The sequence below is a fragment of the Rutilus rutilus genome (assembly GCF_951802725.1).
Source record: "Rutilus rutilus genome assembly, chromosome: 8".
Taxonomy (NCBI): Eukaryota; Metazoa; Chordata; class Actinopteri; order Cypriniformes; family Leuciscidae; genus Rutilus; species Rutilus rutilus.
The window spans coordinates 6,530,003-6,545,132 of NC_140222.1; the positions used below are offsets into that span (position 1 = coordinate 6,530,003).

General features: G+C 36.9%; 2 protein-coding genes across 5 annotated transcripts; both read left to right on the forward strand.

The window, feature by feature from the left end:
* The first annotated feature begins 1,328 nt into the window (after positions 1-1,328).
* atcaya (ATCAY kinesin light chain interacting caytaxin a) lies at positions 1,329-10,414 on the forward strand. Of its 4 annotated transcripts, XM_084416740.1 has the most exons (12): positions 1,329-1,693; positions 2,705-2,798; positions 5,609-5,667; positions 5,757-5,993; positions 6,630-6,806; positions 7,230-7,332; positions 8,193-8,324; positions 8,414-8,500; positions 8,582-8,680; positions 8,762-8,797; positions 9,587-9,652; positions 9,740-10,414. In XM_084416740.1, the coding sequence occupies exons 2-12, from the start codon at positions 2,722-2,724 to the stop codon at positions 9,768-9,770; spliced, it is 1,104 nt and encodes a 367-aa protein (XP_084272866.1). In that variant the 5' UTR covers positions 1,329-1,693; positions 2,705-2,721; the 3' UTR covers positions 9,771-10,414. The 4 variants fall into 4 exon arrangements, with proteins under 4 accessions (XP_084272866.1, XP_084272867.1, XP_084272868.1 ...); XM_084416741.1 differs by lacking the exon at positions 8,762-8,797 and having other exon boundaries at positions 1,591-1,693; XM_084416742.1 differs by lacking the exons at positions 1,329-1,693; positions 2,705-2,798 and adding an exon at positions 4,723-4,893.
* Positions 10,415-11,430: 1,016 nt separating this feature from the next.
* Positions 11,431-14,921, forward strand: mibp (muscle-specific beta 1 integrin binding protein). Its single transcript, XM_084416840.1, has 8 exons — positions 11,431-11,582; positions 12,348-12,438; positions 13,285-13,333; positions 13,504-13,678; positions 13,996-14,067; positions 14,146-14,252; positions 14,342-14,427; positions 14,524-14,921. Exons 1-7 carry the CDS (start codon positions 11,557-11,559, stop codon positions 14,425-14,427), a joined length of 606 nt encoding a protein of 201 aa, XP_084272966.1. The 5' UTR covers positions 11,431-11,556; the 3' UTR covers positions 14,524-14,921.
* The last annotated feature ends 209 nt before the right edge of the window (positions 14,922-15,130 follow it).

Below are 15,130 nucleotides of genomic sequence, written 5' to 3' on the forward strand. Positions count from 1 at the left end.
CGTGACAGAAAGCCAAGTGCGTGAGTTTCATTTAAAGACGTACTTTTTAAAAGTTTCCACAAGTTTGATTCATTTTAGACCGCCAAAGACAGTCTTAAAGGGATATACACCCAGAAATAAAAAAATTCTGTCATCATTTACTCACCCTCAAGTAGTTCTAAACCTACATAATGTTCTTTCTTCCGTTCAACATAAAGGAAGATATTTTGAAGAATGGGAATACCTTTATCGGAAAGGAAATGACTGTAACTACGGAGCCTCTAAAGGGACATGGTGATGGGGAAAAAATGAGATGAGAGTAAAAAATATACTTCAATTCTTCAATTATATTATACTTAATTTGTGGACATCAGAAAGCCGATTTCAATATGCGGGGTATTGAAATCGCTTCCAATTTGCGATCATGTGTACTCTGTTTAGGGAGCGGCAGTATTTATCAACACATTTTACAAGATTAGATTTTTTTTTATTATTATTATTCTTGCAAAACATACAGAGATACAAGATTAGATATTTGTCAATTATACCACAGTAAGCCTAACTATGTCCCTTTAGGGGCTCCGTAGAATGCGTTTTTAATTTTACGTGCCTTTCCGAATTCCGAATTAGGCTTCGGGCACATCACAATAAAAAAGTTGCTCTACCCCACTGACTTCCCTAGTATAGAAAAAAATAATATGGAAGTCAATGGGGACCAGAAACGATTTGCTTACCAGCATTCTTCAAAATATCTTCTTTTGTGTTCAACAGAAGAAAGAAATTCATAGAGGTTTAGAACAACTTGAGGTTGAGTAAATGACGACAGCATTACATTTTTTGGGTGAACTATCACTTTAACGCTCAGGAACACATAAGGCGTTATTTATTGTGTAACGTGACTGTCTGCTTAGAAAATTTTTTTTTTAATAATATTCTAACAATATTAATTGACTGACATAAGTCCCCATACTTTAGCCTATAATACGTAATTTATTAATAAAATGCACAACATGCAAGATTAATGTCTATATATAAAAAAAGACTAACACCAGACAAATATATGTAAATAACCAAATTTACAAAATTGTATTTAAAAAAATTACAATATTTTACATAAGAAATTTTAAATATTATGTAAAAACAAATTAAATATAAATAATATATATAAAAAGGATTGCAATACATATAATAATATAACATTTTACAAGATAAACAACTAAATCTGCATACATGGATTACAGATATTAAGTGGGTTTTTTTTAATGTTTTAATAAGCTAATTTTCTTGCTCATCCAAAATAAGCAGATATATGTCTTGCACATTAGCGCCACCTGTGGGTTCAGAGGGTTGTATCAAACTGGTTTCAAAGGCTCTGTTGTTCCAGTGTTTCGAGGATGTGGAAGTGCCTAAATAACAGATGCTCTATTCATCCTGAGATTCAGCATTCAGCACGAGAAGGAATATGACAGATATTCCTAAAGCATCCTTACTGGTCATTTCTGGATTTAAACCGCATCTTCTAGAAACTACATGGGCTGAATTCAGTGTGAAAGTGTGTGTGTTTGTGAGCTGGAGAGTTTGTAGTTTTTCCCTCACAGTGAACAGAGGACTCTTGTGTTTCTCCTGGACCAACACCTGCATCAACACCTGCGTTCTGCTCCGTCTGGATGAAGAGCGAAGATAAGCAGTTCGCCGGGAATAACCTGATCCGTCTGTGAGTAAGAGTGGATTAATAATGAATCGTTATTATTTTAGTCTATCAAAGATTTGACCAGTTAATATGCTTTGAATGGGATGCATTTATTGCACGAATTTCTGAAAAATGAGTGTATTAGTGCTTTCAAGCCACTACCATAAAGTTTCAAGTTACAATTTATAATTTACTTTCTACTATTATAGTTTTCAAAGAATTTTTTATTTTTTATGTAATTTTTTTTATTTGAAGTAATTTTTTTTTTTAGCTGTTGTTGCTTTTTAAAAAAAACTAAAAAAATCTACAAATAATGTGTCTAGAAAGTTTTTATTGATTTTTATGGTAACTCTTTACAATAAGGTGTCATATATTAAATCTTTGTTAATAATAGTTAATCAAAATACAGTCATTGTTAGTTCACAGTGCATTAACTAACATTAACGAAAACAACTTTTGATTTTAATAATGTGTAATTAAATGTTGAAATTAATATTACCTAAGATTAATAAATGCTGTATACGTGCAGTTCATTATTAGTTCTTGTTAACTAATGTTAACTAATGAAACCTAATTATAAAGTGTTATTTTATTTTCAGATATGTTATTGAGAAAAGTTGCATTGCATTTTTGAGAAATTTTGTTGTAGTTAACTATAATAACCCAGTTGTTTGTTTTGTTTTCTGTAACTAAATGTAGAATATAAATTCTTCAGACAAATGTTCAAAAAAAAAAACCCCTCCTGATTCAAAGAGACAATTCAAAGGTGAACAAAAGGGAATTATCTCCACATCAAAGTGAAGACCTGTTCAGCCAGGGATTAAAACAAGGATTAAAATGATTTTTTCCCATTAATCCGTAGCACACTAAAATTCCTCTGGTGTGGATTGATGAAGCCAGTGTCACATGACACCCATATGATCGGCCTGCGACCTGAAAATATTTTCCTGTGAAAAATAATCGTGTTTAGATAAAAACGCATCAAGATAATTTGTGCCTGAACTCTTGAGGGAAGGATCTGACTGTGTTTTCCAGGTCCTGGTTTCTTCAGCATGGGCAGCGTTGACTTCGGCCCGCTGATGGACATGATCGAGGCGAGAGACGAGTGGCTGGACGATGATTTCCCCGGGTATGTGTGCATCTTTTCTTTTATGAAAATTCATAGGTTGCCACCACAGAATACATGAAGTTAGGGGTGTAACCATACCCTCATGTCACGATTCGATACATATCTCAATACTGAACTCACGATTCGATACGTATCACGATACTGAACTCACGATTCGATACGTATCAAGATACTGAACTCACGATTCGATACGTATCTCGATCCTGAACACACGATTCGATACGTATCACGATACTGAACTCACGATTCGATACGTATCACGATACTGAACTCACGATTCGATACGTATCACGATACTGAACTCACGATTCGATACGTATCACGATACTGAACTCACGATTCGATACGTATCTCGATACTGAACTCACGATTCGATACGTATCACGATCCTGAACTCACGATTCGATACGTATCACGATACTGAACTCACGATTCGATACGTATCTCGATACTGAACTCACGATTCGATACGTTTCACGATCCTGAACTCACGATTCGATACATATCACGATCCTGAACTCACGATTCGATACGTATCACGATCCTGAACTCACGATTCGATACGTATCTCGATACTGAACTCACGATTCGATACGTATCACGATACTGAACTCACGATTCGATACATATCTCGATACTGAACTCACGATTCGAGACATATCGCGATACTGAACTCACGATTCGATACATATCTCAATACTGAACTCACGATTCGATACATATCTCGATACTGAACTCACGATTCGATACATATCACGATACTGAACACTCACGATTCGATACATATCGCGATACTGAACTCACGATTCGATACATATCTCGATACTGAACTCACGATTCGATACATATCACGATACTGAACTCACGATTCGATACATATCTCGATACTGAACTCACGATTCGATACATATCGCGATACTGAACTCACGATTCGATACATATCTCGATACTGAACACTCACAATTCGATACATATCTCGATACTGAACTCACGATTCGATACATATCTCGATACTGAACACTCACGATTCGATACATATCACGATACTGAACTCACGATTCGCTACATATCTCGATACTGAACTCACGATTCGATACATATCTCGATACTGAACTCACGATTCAATATTATTGCGATACTCCAAGACACATGATAAAAGGTTTACAAAAAATGTACTGTAGATTAAAATGCTAAATTTTATATTCCATTGTGAGTGTAAATGAATAGGCTTGGATTTGGTGCTGGAAACCCAATAATCAGGAACATAAAGACACCAGAATAACAATATTCATGATTCTGAAGATGAAAATACAGAATTATTTTAGACGAATATATGCTTGCACTCTTTCACTGGCTAGATATATTTAAAATAATGTACGCCACTTTTTACTGGTAACATAACACAATGTGGCATTATCAGGATGAACAAATATTCCCCCATTGCCTTATTATACATTATATTCAACATTATATATAGTAGTTTAATGTAGTCCTGACACTAAAACTCTGAAAACTTGAATTTTTCTCTTATTTTGGTTGAACTATACACATGTCAGAATCCATAATACATATTTTGTTGCATTTTTGTATTGCGATATTGTGACATGATATTGTTACACCCCTACATAAAGTACATTTATAGCCTTTGGATGCATGAAATTTGAAGCTGCTGAAGATGCATTTAATTGTGTTTATTAGTAAACTAGATTTAAAACAAAAACAAAAAAGATGTTGGCTTGAGAAAGCCTAAAAGCTTGAAGTAATAATTTAGATAGAAAGAAAAAGAGCTTGAAGTTTGAAGGCTATCCCAGATAGATACAGGCCTTTAAAAAAAAGGAAAAGAGCGTGGTTTCGTCAGCGAATCCTGAGCGCAGACGGGAGCAGGTGCAGCTCTCTCCTTAAATGGGAACGAGCCGCGTCATGTGACTCAGCGAGATGCCAACAACACAGGACAGCATCACCAGGAAAATGGAGACAGGAGCAGCTCCAGCATGATGCTTTTGAAATATTAAACAGCGTTAAGACCATGAGATTTCACGCTAGCGTGGAGTAAGAACTCGCAGAATTAGAAAAGCCTCTTCGTCTTAAGCAGCAGGTAAGCGGGAACAGCTTTCATTGTGCAGTTTTGATTTTTTAAATCATACATTTGATCAAAAACACATTGATTGAAACAGTTGTGGATGGTGCATTATGGTTTTATCTCAAACAGCCTCTGTAAGAGATAGAAATCTGATGACGCTCCACTGGGAAGCTGTTGTTGTTATAAATAACATGGTGCCAAATTTAGTCTGTGATTCATACATTTATGTACATATGTTAGTATTGTGCATTTCTACGGTATGTTTTGCTTTGTTGACGTGGTCGCGCTGATAACAGTCTTTGTCGTTGTCGTCTGAAATGGGGGAAACAATGACAACTGCGAGTTGAATAGTCTTTTAGCACAGGAACAGCATCTGTGAACCCCAGCGGATCTCACAACCCCCTCTGTTTATCAGCTGCGTGTGCACCGACCCCGAGGGCCCATGCTGATCATTAGCATATCACAATCTGCTTCCGTCTTAAAGAAACAGTTCACCTATAAAAAAAAAAAAAAGTACTAAAAAATACTTTTTTTGTCATTTACTCTCCCTCTCCTACAAAAATGTGTACTTACAAATGTTTTGATTAAAATTCAGGTGGCATTTTAAGTGAATTTAAATATTGACGAGTACCGTCTTAAAGAAACAGTTCACCTACAAATGACAATTTTGTCATTTACCCACCCTCATGTTTTTCCAGTTTAAGTGAATTGAAATATTGTCCTTTTCTAGGCCACTTCCTGCGGAGGGTGACATGGACTCTTCCTGCGCCCTGAGCGAGGGGAGAACTTGTAAGTGGTTTTGTTTAATACACAAACGTTTAGTTTAAAGTGATAATTTTCATTTGCATAATGCTCCTCTGTTGTATTGATTGGCTTAGCTCCCCCAAACTCTCTCCTCATTGGTGGAGCCGGAGGGGGCGGAGCTCACCGGAAGCGGCGCACACTGGTGGCGCCGGATATGAACGTGTCTTTGGACCAGAGCGAAGGGTCCTTGCTCTCCGATGACTTCCTCGATACGCCCGATGATCTGGATATTAATGTGGATGATATCGAGACGCCCGATGATACGGACTCGCTCGAGTTTATAACCAACGGCAATGACCTGGAGTGGGAGGGTAAGGAAACGCTGTTCTTCATGGCTCCAGGATAGATAGATAGATACTGTAGATAGATTGATAGTGTAGATAGATAGATGTTGTAGATAGATTGATTGACAGACAGACAGACAGACAGACAGACAGACAGATAGATAGATAGATAGATAGATAGATAGAGAGATAGAGAGATAGATAGAGAGATAGATACTGTAGATCAATGGTTCTCAACTCCAGTCCTCAGGACCCACTGCTCTGCACATTTTGTATGTCTCCCTTATTTAGCAACACCTGAATCAGATCATCAGCTCATTAGGAGAGACTCCATGAACTGAACTGAGTGTGTCAGATAAGAGAGACATACAAAATGTGCAGAGCAGCGGGTCCTGAGGACTGGAGTTGAGAACCACTGCTGTAGATAGATAGATTGAAAGACAGACAGATAAATAGATATACAGATAGACAGACAGACAAATAGATATACAGATAGACAGACAGACATAGAAAGATAGATAGATAGATAGATTGATTGACAGACAGACAGATAGATAGATATACAGATAGACAGACAGATAGATAGATATATAGACAGACATACAGATAGATAGATATATAGATAGACAGATGCACAGATACTGATGTTCTCTCATTGGTCAGATGACACCCCTGTGGCCTCAGTCAAAGCTCCTCCTGCTGACAGTGACGCTGATGGAGAAGGTTTGGACGGGACGGGGGTCAACGGGCGTCTGTGGAGGACCGTCATCATCGGAGAACAGGAACATCGCATCGATATGCAGGTCATACGACCCTATCTGCGCGTCATATCGCACGGAGGTACGTCACGTTATCCGCGTCGCGGTTTATGACGTTTATATAGCCGTCGCTGTGTCTTGAGCGAGTGTCTGTTTCTGTTTTTCAAAAAATTTCAACTCTTGAGTTCTCGAGCCACCAAACACTGTTTTGTGCGGATGAGCGGCCGGAGCGCATTAAGGGTTTTCTGTTAGAACGGTGTCATGTTAGCGGCCCCTAAGTTAATAACTAATGATCTTCGCAATGGAAGTGAATCAATCAATCAAAAACTAACTTAAGCTGGAGAATGACTTTATTCTAGAGCTGCTGTAAAGCCTAAACAATCTCTGTTACTGTAATTTCCTATTGCCACTGTAAAGCTGCTTTGAAACAATCCATATTATTAAAAGCGCTATATAAATGAAGGTGACTTGACTTGAGTTGAATGCTTCTCTCTCTCTTCTTCAGGATACTATGGCGAGGGCTTGAACGCCATCATTGTGTTCACAGCATGTTATCTTCCCGACAGCAGCTGCCAGGATTACCATTACCTGATGGAAAATCTCTTTCTGTAAGACACAGCTAACCCAGACTCTACAATCCTGTTGTGTGTTCGTCTTGATTTGGTTTTGCTGTCCTCACCAGTGTTGGAGAAAGTTACTTAAAAGTAATGCATTACAATATTATAATACCCCAAAAAAGTAACTAATTACAATACTTAGTTACTTTTTATGATACGTTACATTACTTTTGCATTACTTTTTCTCACCTGGGCTGGGCTTGCATGTTTGTTTTTTAATAACAACAAAAAAAGTTCTATTTTTAGCAAATGTTAAGGCCCTTTCACACCAAAAGGGAAATGAATACGCCTCAGGCTGAGGGAAATGCATATTTACGGCTGTACAGTAGAGGGCGCCGCTCAAACAAACCTTTCTGATGTGCTGCCGTTCTGGATTAAAGAACAATAGGATACAGGAGAAGGAAGTTCACTCTTATTTATAAATCGAATCTAAAGTCATTTTTTCTTATTAGTATGGTTGAATTAGATCATTGAAGGTCAGCAGCAAATCTGGATTAATAAAGTGAGATTAAATACATCAAGTATATTTGTGTAATTTAATATAGTTAATTATAAATTATAATTTTATATTTCCTTATATTTTCGTGCAAGTGAGATGCGTAAATGCATGTTCACATTTAGTCTAGAACTAAAATAACCATCATGTTTACACAGCGCACACACACACATACACATACACACACACACACACACAACACCTCCTCACTTTATTTCTCTCAACATGAGGACAGGAGAGCTGTCAGTCAATAAATGTGGAAAAGTAACTTGCTACTTTACTAGTTACTTGTAAAGGTAATCTGATTAGGTAACTCAGGTTACTTGTAATGAGTGTCCTGAACACTGGTCCTCAGGTATGTGGTGAGCAGTCTGGAGATGCTGGTCGCGGAGGATTACCTGATCATCTACATGAACGGAGGAACACCGCGGAGTAAGATGCCCGGGATCAGCTGGCTGAAGAAGTGCTATCAGATGATTGACAGAAGGTACGGAAACAGTGATCGCTTTAATGCAAATAGAGCGATAGATTCAAATAGATTCATGTTAATTTAATCAAAATCCATCTATCTATCAGACTGAGGAAAAACCTCAAGTCTCTGATCATCACTCATCCTTCCTGGTTCATCCGGACAGTCCTCGCAATTTCCAAACCCTTCATCAGGTAAACATGGTTAACAACGCATGAATATAAAGTTCACTAAAGGTTCAGACATGCTCATAAATGATATCTTATGCTCCACAGTGTGAAGTTCATGAACAAGATCCGTTACGTGCACAGCCTCGAAGAGCTGGAAAAGATTGTTCCTATGGATCATATTCAGATCCCAGAGTGCATCTTACAGTAAGGAGATTTCAAACAAATATATACCCAAACCCATAACCTGATACCAAATTTACGAGGTCAATTTGTCAATTTTTGCAGATTTGAAGAGGAAAGAATCAATGCTAGAAAAGAGAGGTAATCACCAAAATCCTCAAAATTTGTTTATTTGGCTCTTGTTAGTTAAACCGGAAGAGGAGACTCCCATTTGCTGCGTCCCAATTCACCTTCTTATACCACACCCTAAAAGTATGTACTGTTTTTGTGAAGAAAAAGTACATATTTTGAGTGTGTAGCAGAGGAGTAGGCAAACTGTCACTGTTTAAACTGACCTGTCAATCATCTTATCACAGTTAAAATCCTCCACATTCAATTTTCTTTAATTTCCTACCGTATCGGAGAGAAATGCAGAATCACGTTGATCTGCAGTCGCGGGTCTTTCATGCGGAGACTCCCCTCATATTAATGCATAATGATGCATTTAAAAGTTAATAATGACCAAACGTATCTTTACAAAAGTTCACAATGCTGTTTCAGATGGAATATAATGTGGATAACTTTGAATAAATATATTTTCGTCAGGTTAGATACTGATGATTAATTACTTAAACACCTTTATCTAAACTTTATCTACTTAACCGTCACACATTCGCCATGTTTGTAGTTTTTTTTAACACTTTTTACTCATGCTTGTAGTTCTAATCGAAACCTCGTCCAGCGTGCAATGGGTTGTGGGTAATATTAGCCGTTGATGTGTGCGCGGATCTCAGATTTCAACTGGAAAAAGTAGACCATCCGGGTATCTTTGCAATACTCATTTCTACGAATTGGAACGTTAATCCTAATTTCGAATAGTATGCGAATTGGGACGCAGCAATTGTGACTGGATAATAGAATAAGTTACCCAGAATGCATTTGTCTTTGTAGAATGGAGCAGGAACAGAAAGAACAACAGCATCAAGAACAGCAACAGAAGCCAACCAATCCAGAGAGGTGAGCAAACACGCATAGCACGTCATTATTCCGTGATTGGATCATATAACGGCACATTAAAATACTCAAACCACTTTCTGTCTCCAGGACAACAACGACTGAAGAGCCTGGACTCTGAGCGGGACGAGCGGGAATGTTCTTGATGCTGATCTTGGACCATTTGTCATATTCCCAAATTATTCATATACATATTAGACGACGCAAAACTAGTTTCAGATCAGCAACAAAGCAGAACCTTGAATTGTAAGTACGCGGGTGAGAAGGCAAGCTGATCTCGCTTTCGTCTGCAAAGGCACAATAAAATAAAAAAAAGCATCTCGAAATCCACCAACAAATGGAAAGACGCACAGAGAAACGTTGCTGTTTTCAGTATCAGGATGTACCATCATGCATTGTAGCCTCTTTGCAGTTAACGCTTTTTTAAATAGGCCGTTCCCTGCTTTCTGAGACTGTCATGTGACCTGCCTTTAATCGACGGATGTGTCCGCTCAAGGATTTGATTGGTGGTGCATGTGCTTCTCTGTGTGTATGCGCTCAAATCGAATGTAACTTTATTCCATTTCGCCAGTTCTGTTTGCCTGGAATCCTTTCTTGGATGTTTTTTGAACGTTTTAACCCCTTGTTTATTGAGCAGCTTTTGTAAATGATAAGTGCCAGTCATCTCTGAAAACATTCTGACATTAATGTATTCAGCAGTATTTTTATGTTGCCTTATGTTTGCTATGAAAAATTAAACATTCTGCTACGTGTACGCGAACAATATTGATTTGTTTTCGTCTTTTCTTTTGTCTATCTTTGTATCTGAATCACTGATCATGTGTTCTGAAAGCTAATGTATAAATGTACAATTTTGACTTTACAGGGTAAAAACATTTCGTGCTTAAATTTAAAGCAAAGGCGGGACATTACCTCTCAACTTATCCTATCAAACAAATCAACTACAAAGAATTGCGTTGAAGTCTTGCATCTAATCACAAGATAGTTATTTTCGTATTTCCATGATGTGACAGACTATTTATATGTGTGTATGTGACTATTATATCAGCAGTCTTTACGATGGAGTGACCAGTCACACTCTTAGACCTAAATAAAAAAATGACCCTCAGTGTCATTTGGAAATGGGAAACATTACCTTTATTAACCATAATCTTTGACATAAGCTGATCTTTCACACCTGGATTTAGTAGTTCTAGTCCATAACATTCAAGTGCATATGCATTTTTAATTTTGATTATAAAAGACATGTGTTGCATTATTAACTGTAACCACACACAATGCATGTGATTTTGCCCTTCAATTATTCTGACCCCTCACCTAAATATTTGAGAGTCCATTGAGGATATCCCTGTCAGCATTTTGTGATAACATAAAACAGATAGACCTAAATACGTTTAAGTGACACTATCCTTGTCATATGATTTATAATAGTGTATTGTGTGGCATTTAACTGTTAACTTTACTTAAACTGTTGTTAATTTTAATATACGTTTAAAAAATGTGCTCTACGGTCCTATAAAGAGAACCAACTAAAATGATTCAAAGGACTGTTGACAGTACAGTTTGTTCTTGCTGATTTAGAAAAACAATATTTAAAAACTGTTTGCTTATTTGTTCTAATCGTACAAAAATTGTCCCTGAAATTCGTGGGAATTTATAGGCTGAATCTGTTATATGAATGTTCTCTCTGAGTGATCCGCGATTGGTTTCCTAGCACTTTAGCCACGCCCTTTCTATGACGTAAGAATTGGGTTATATGCCCACGTGCAACTTTGTTCCCCCATTACTCACTAGTCAGTCACTACGGAATACAGAGACAAGATTGAAAATTTACCTTTTTAAGCTAACCTTTAATTTTAGGCGTTTTGCGGAGTTTAAATTGTAAAACTCAAACCAGATCGGATACAATGAAGTACATCATTGGAATAGGAGGGTAAGTGACTTTTTTTAAAGTTATATTATGAACAACTAGTTGTAATAGTTATAGTCCAGCCAGCCATGTGGCTTTTAATATTTTTCAGTTAATATAATATATTATACAGATAGTAATTTATTATATTATTGCCGTCTTTTATTCTCACTCATGACGTGTTGGATGCGTGCTTTCACGGGATCGCGAGCTTTGAAACGTTTGTTTATGTTTTGAGCGGGAGATTTAAATTGGTGAGCGCGCCGAAGTTTATGAATGTTTTATAACGGCTATTCGCGCCTTAATATATCTATTCATTTATTATTCGTGTATTGTTGTTGTGAATGTGTGTGAAGTAAATTAACAGTATTTTTATTGATTTTCTTTTTGAGGTTTCCTTTTTAATGTTGTTTGTGATTTGTAATGTGTTTGTGCCCACCATTTGCTTTAAAACAAAGTACGAAATATTAAAGTAACAGTGGCTTTAAAGACACTGAAAGTTACTTCAGCTTATGATTTTGATTGATTTTTTATATAAAATAATTTAAGAGATATTGAACATGAATTGCGTGTATTGAACACGCGGGTAAACAATGGTATATTTTTTGTTGTTATGAGCCAACTGAGGAAACCATCCCGCCAATTTTATATGATTAAACTGTTAACATACACTATTAAATGAAAGATTATTATACTTTAAAAACAAGTTTAATCGTTTTGCTTTTTGATTTCTTTTTTAACTCTGTATTATTATGTTTAACATTTCTTTTGTTATTTACTCATTTTTAGTGTGACTAATGGTGGTAAAACCACCCTGACGGACAGGTTAATCAATGCCTTACCAAACTGCTGTGTGGTTCACCAGGATGACTTTTTCAAGGTGAGTTCATCTAAATGTAGGCTTAATATTGATATTTAATATTTCTGGTTAGGTTTCTGTCAGCTTTCTAAAAGTTACACCTAAGGACTAAGAGCCCTTGTAGTGTATCATTTTTGTTATTCAAAAGTAGATTTTAAATTTTAATAGTTAATTTGCTGTGCCATTTTAATTGTAGCTTTCTGTTCTTGTCTGTTAGTAGTACTGCATACATGACTTAAATAAGAAGTAACGTTAACTTTAATATAATCTATCCTTTAATGACTCTTTACATTTGATCTTCCTCTAATTAATTGATAAAACTTTAAAGGGATAGTTCACCCAAAAATGAAAATTCTATCATCATTTACTCACCCTCAAGTTGTTCCAAACCTGTATGAGTTTCTTTGTTCTGCTGAACACAAAGGAAGATATTTGGAAGAATGTTTGTAACCAAACAGATCTCGGTCCCCATTGACTACCATAGTATATTTTTTTCCTACTATGGAAGTCAATGGGGACTCAGATCTGTTGATTACAAACATTCTTCCAAATATCTTCCTTTGTGTTCAGCAGAACAAAGAAACTCATACAGGTTTGGAACAACTTGAGGGTGAGTAAATGATGACAGAATTTTCATTTTTGGGTGAACTATCCCTTTAATTTGGGTACTTGTATAAGGCTGTGATAAGAAGATCAGTGTATATGGCATGTTAGAAAAAGTGCTGATCCAAGATCAGTTTCCTCCCATCTATCAAGTTCTATTCATCAGGTCATGATGGCCAAGAACTGATTCTAGATCAGCAGTCTGGCTCTGTAATATACATGACGGCATTTGCTGCAGTGTTTTACTGGTCACTGTTATTTCAGCCTCCGGATCAGATAGCAGTCGGAGCGGATGGCTTTAAACAGTGGGATGGTAAGAATATATAAATCGTAGGAGAGCATAACTCATTCTACGCATCGCCTCCCATAACAAAGATTTTAAAATGTCCCTCCCAACCCATTTTCATTCTCTCCAGTGTGGCTTTGCTAAATTAAAATTCAACGTTTGTGCTAGCGCTAAAATATTTTGTTCTGCTTTTGTAGTGATCACATCTTTGGATATGGAGGCCATGGTGAATACCATCAAGGGCTGGGAGGAGAACCCAGTTAAATTCGCCCGATCACACGGCATCCAGTTGACCCCGGCCGCAGAAATGGACGACCCTGAGAGCCAAGTGCACATTCTCATCGTAGAAGGATTTCTACTGTACAACTACAAGTGAGTCACACAACTTTATGGTGGCTTGAACTGCATGAATTGAAAAGATTAGATTCTTGGGACATTTGGTTACATATGCTCAGTGCATGTCAGGAGACATTAGGGTACACGACGCACACACCAGTCATGTGACTCCCTGCGGGGGTGTAGATAAGGAGACTGAGCTATTGGCGTGGAACTGGCATGTGCTGATTTCTAAACCAGCTGTGTAGAAGTACAGTAATCAGTAAATGACTTCGTTCGCAGTTACATTGACGGTGTTCACTTTAAAGTTGTGATCTTTTTATCTTGACGTTGATCTTTTTATCCCTAAACAGGCCTTTGCTGGACGTCTTTGCCAAGTCTTATTACATAAGCATCCCGTACGAGGAGTGCAAGAGGCGGAGAAGGTGTGATATAATTGTATACACTCATGAATTGTGCTAAATATGAGCAGCTTCAATAAATATATGTATTATTTATTTCAGTACAAGGCAGTACACCATTCCTGACCCTCCTGGATTGTTTGATGGTCACGTGTGGCCCATGTACCTCAAACACAGATATGACATGGAGAACTGCGGTCTGCCAATTGGTATGATATAGGTTCTTTACATTGAGTTTGAACAAAAACGCACAATATTTTGGATAAATATTAATTTTGTGTCACGTCTACTTCAACAGAATACTTGGATGGCTTGAAAACAAAAGATGAAATGTACAACCAGGTTTACGAAGACATCCACAATACACTTCTGAACCGCTTATAGGTGAGATGGCCACTCCAGGTGATGTCATGTGGAATTATTAATTGCATAAGTTTAAGTGCCATAATAAAGGAACTTGTCTTGTTTTTTGTCTTTCAGCAGGAGCAGGCTGCCGCCCATCATCTGTACTATATTGTAAATACGAATCTAACATGAATTGTTGTTTTTTTTTTTTCTTCTTTTTTTAAACCCGCATTTGTTGTAAATAGTTTGACTGGAAAGTAATTTAAATACTTGTGGAGGAACTTTTTTGCATTACCTCTTTAAGGAATGTTGTTGGTATCGGGAGCATTTTTACGAGTACATGAGCTCAGTATCTGTGCATCCCTGGACTGTCTCCATATTTTTAAGTTTTTATTTTTTTATATATAGTTTTTGTGACTCCTTCAAAGCACTCCTTGGTGACTTCATTCTTGAAATGGTGTTAACCACATAAAAATTTACTTCCAAAGCTTGATTTTACATGTGAACCAATAAACATTGTGCTTTGACTTTTATATTTACATTTGTCAAGTCTTTCCATTTTACGCCCACAATGACCATGTGTTGTCGTTCTCTTATTTTACTGTATAATGTCAATTCTACTTTTTGTTTAATTATACATTTTTTAATCTGGGATCATAAACTTTTCTTACCCAGATACTCAATCCAAGGTCTTCCTTTTATGAAAATGCTAGTGTTTATTGTAACACTTTAACTTTGACAA

Excerpts from the sequence above, each read along its gene's own strand:
- atcaya (XM_084416740.1), top strand. The coding sequence starts at position 2,722 with ATGGGCAGCGTTGACTTCGGCCCGCTGATGGACATGATCGAGGCGAGA. Across the intron at positions 5,994-6,629 it reads CAATGACCTGGAGTGGGAGG|ATGACACCCCTGTGGCCTCA; the intron begins GTAAGGAAACGC and ends CTCATTGGTCAG. Across the intron at positions 8,798-9,586 it reads ATCAATGCTAGAAAAGAGAG|AATGGAGCAGGAACAGAAAG; the intron begins GTAATCACCAAA and ends TTGTCTTTGTAG.
- mibp (XM_084416840.1), top strand. The coding sequence starts at position 11,557 with ATGAAGTACATCATTGGAATAGGAGG. Across the intron at positions 12,439-13,284 it reads ACCAGGATGACTTTTTCAAG|CCTCCGGATCAGATAGCAGT; the intron begins GTGAGTTCATCT and ends CTGTTATTTCAG. Across the intron at positions 13,679-13,995 it reads TTTCTACTGTACAACTACAA|GCCTTTGCTGGACGTCTTTG; the intron begins GTGAGTCACACA and ends ATCCCTAAACAG.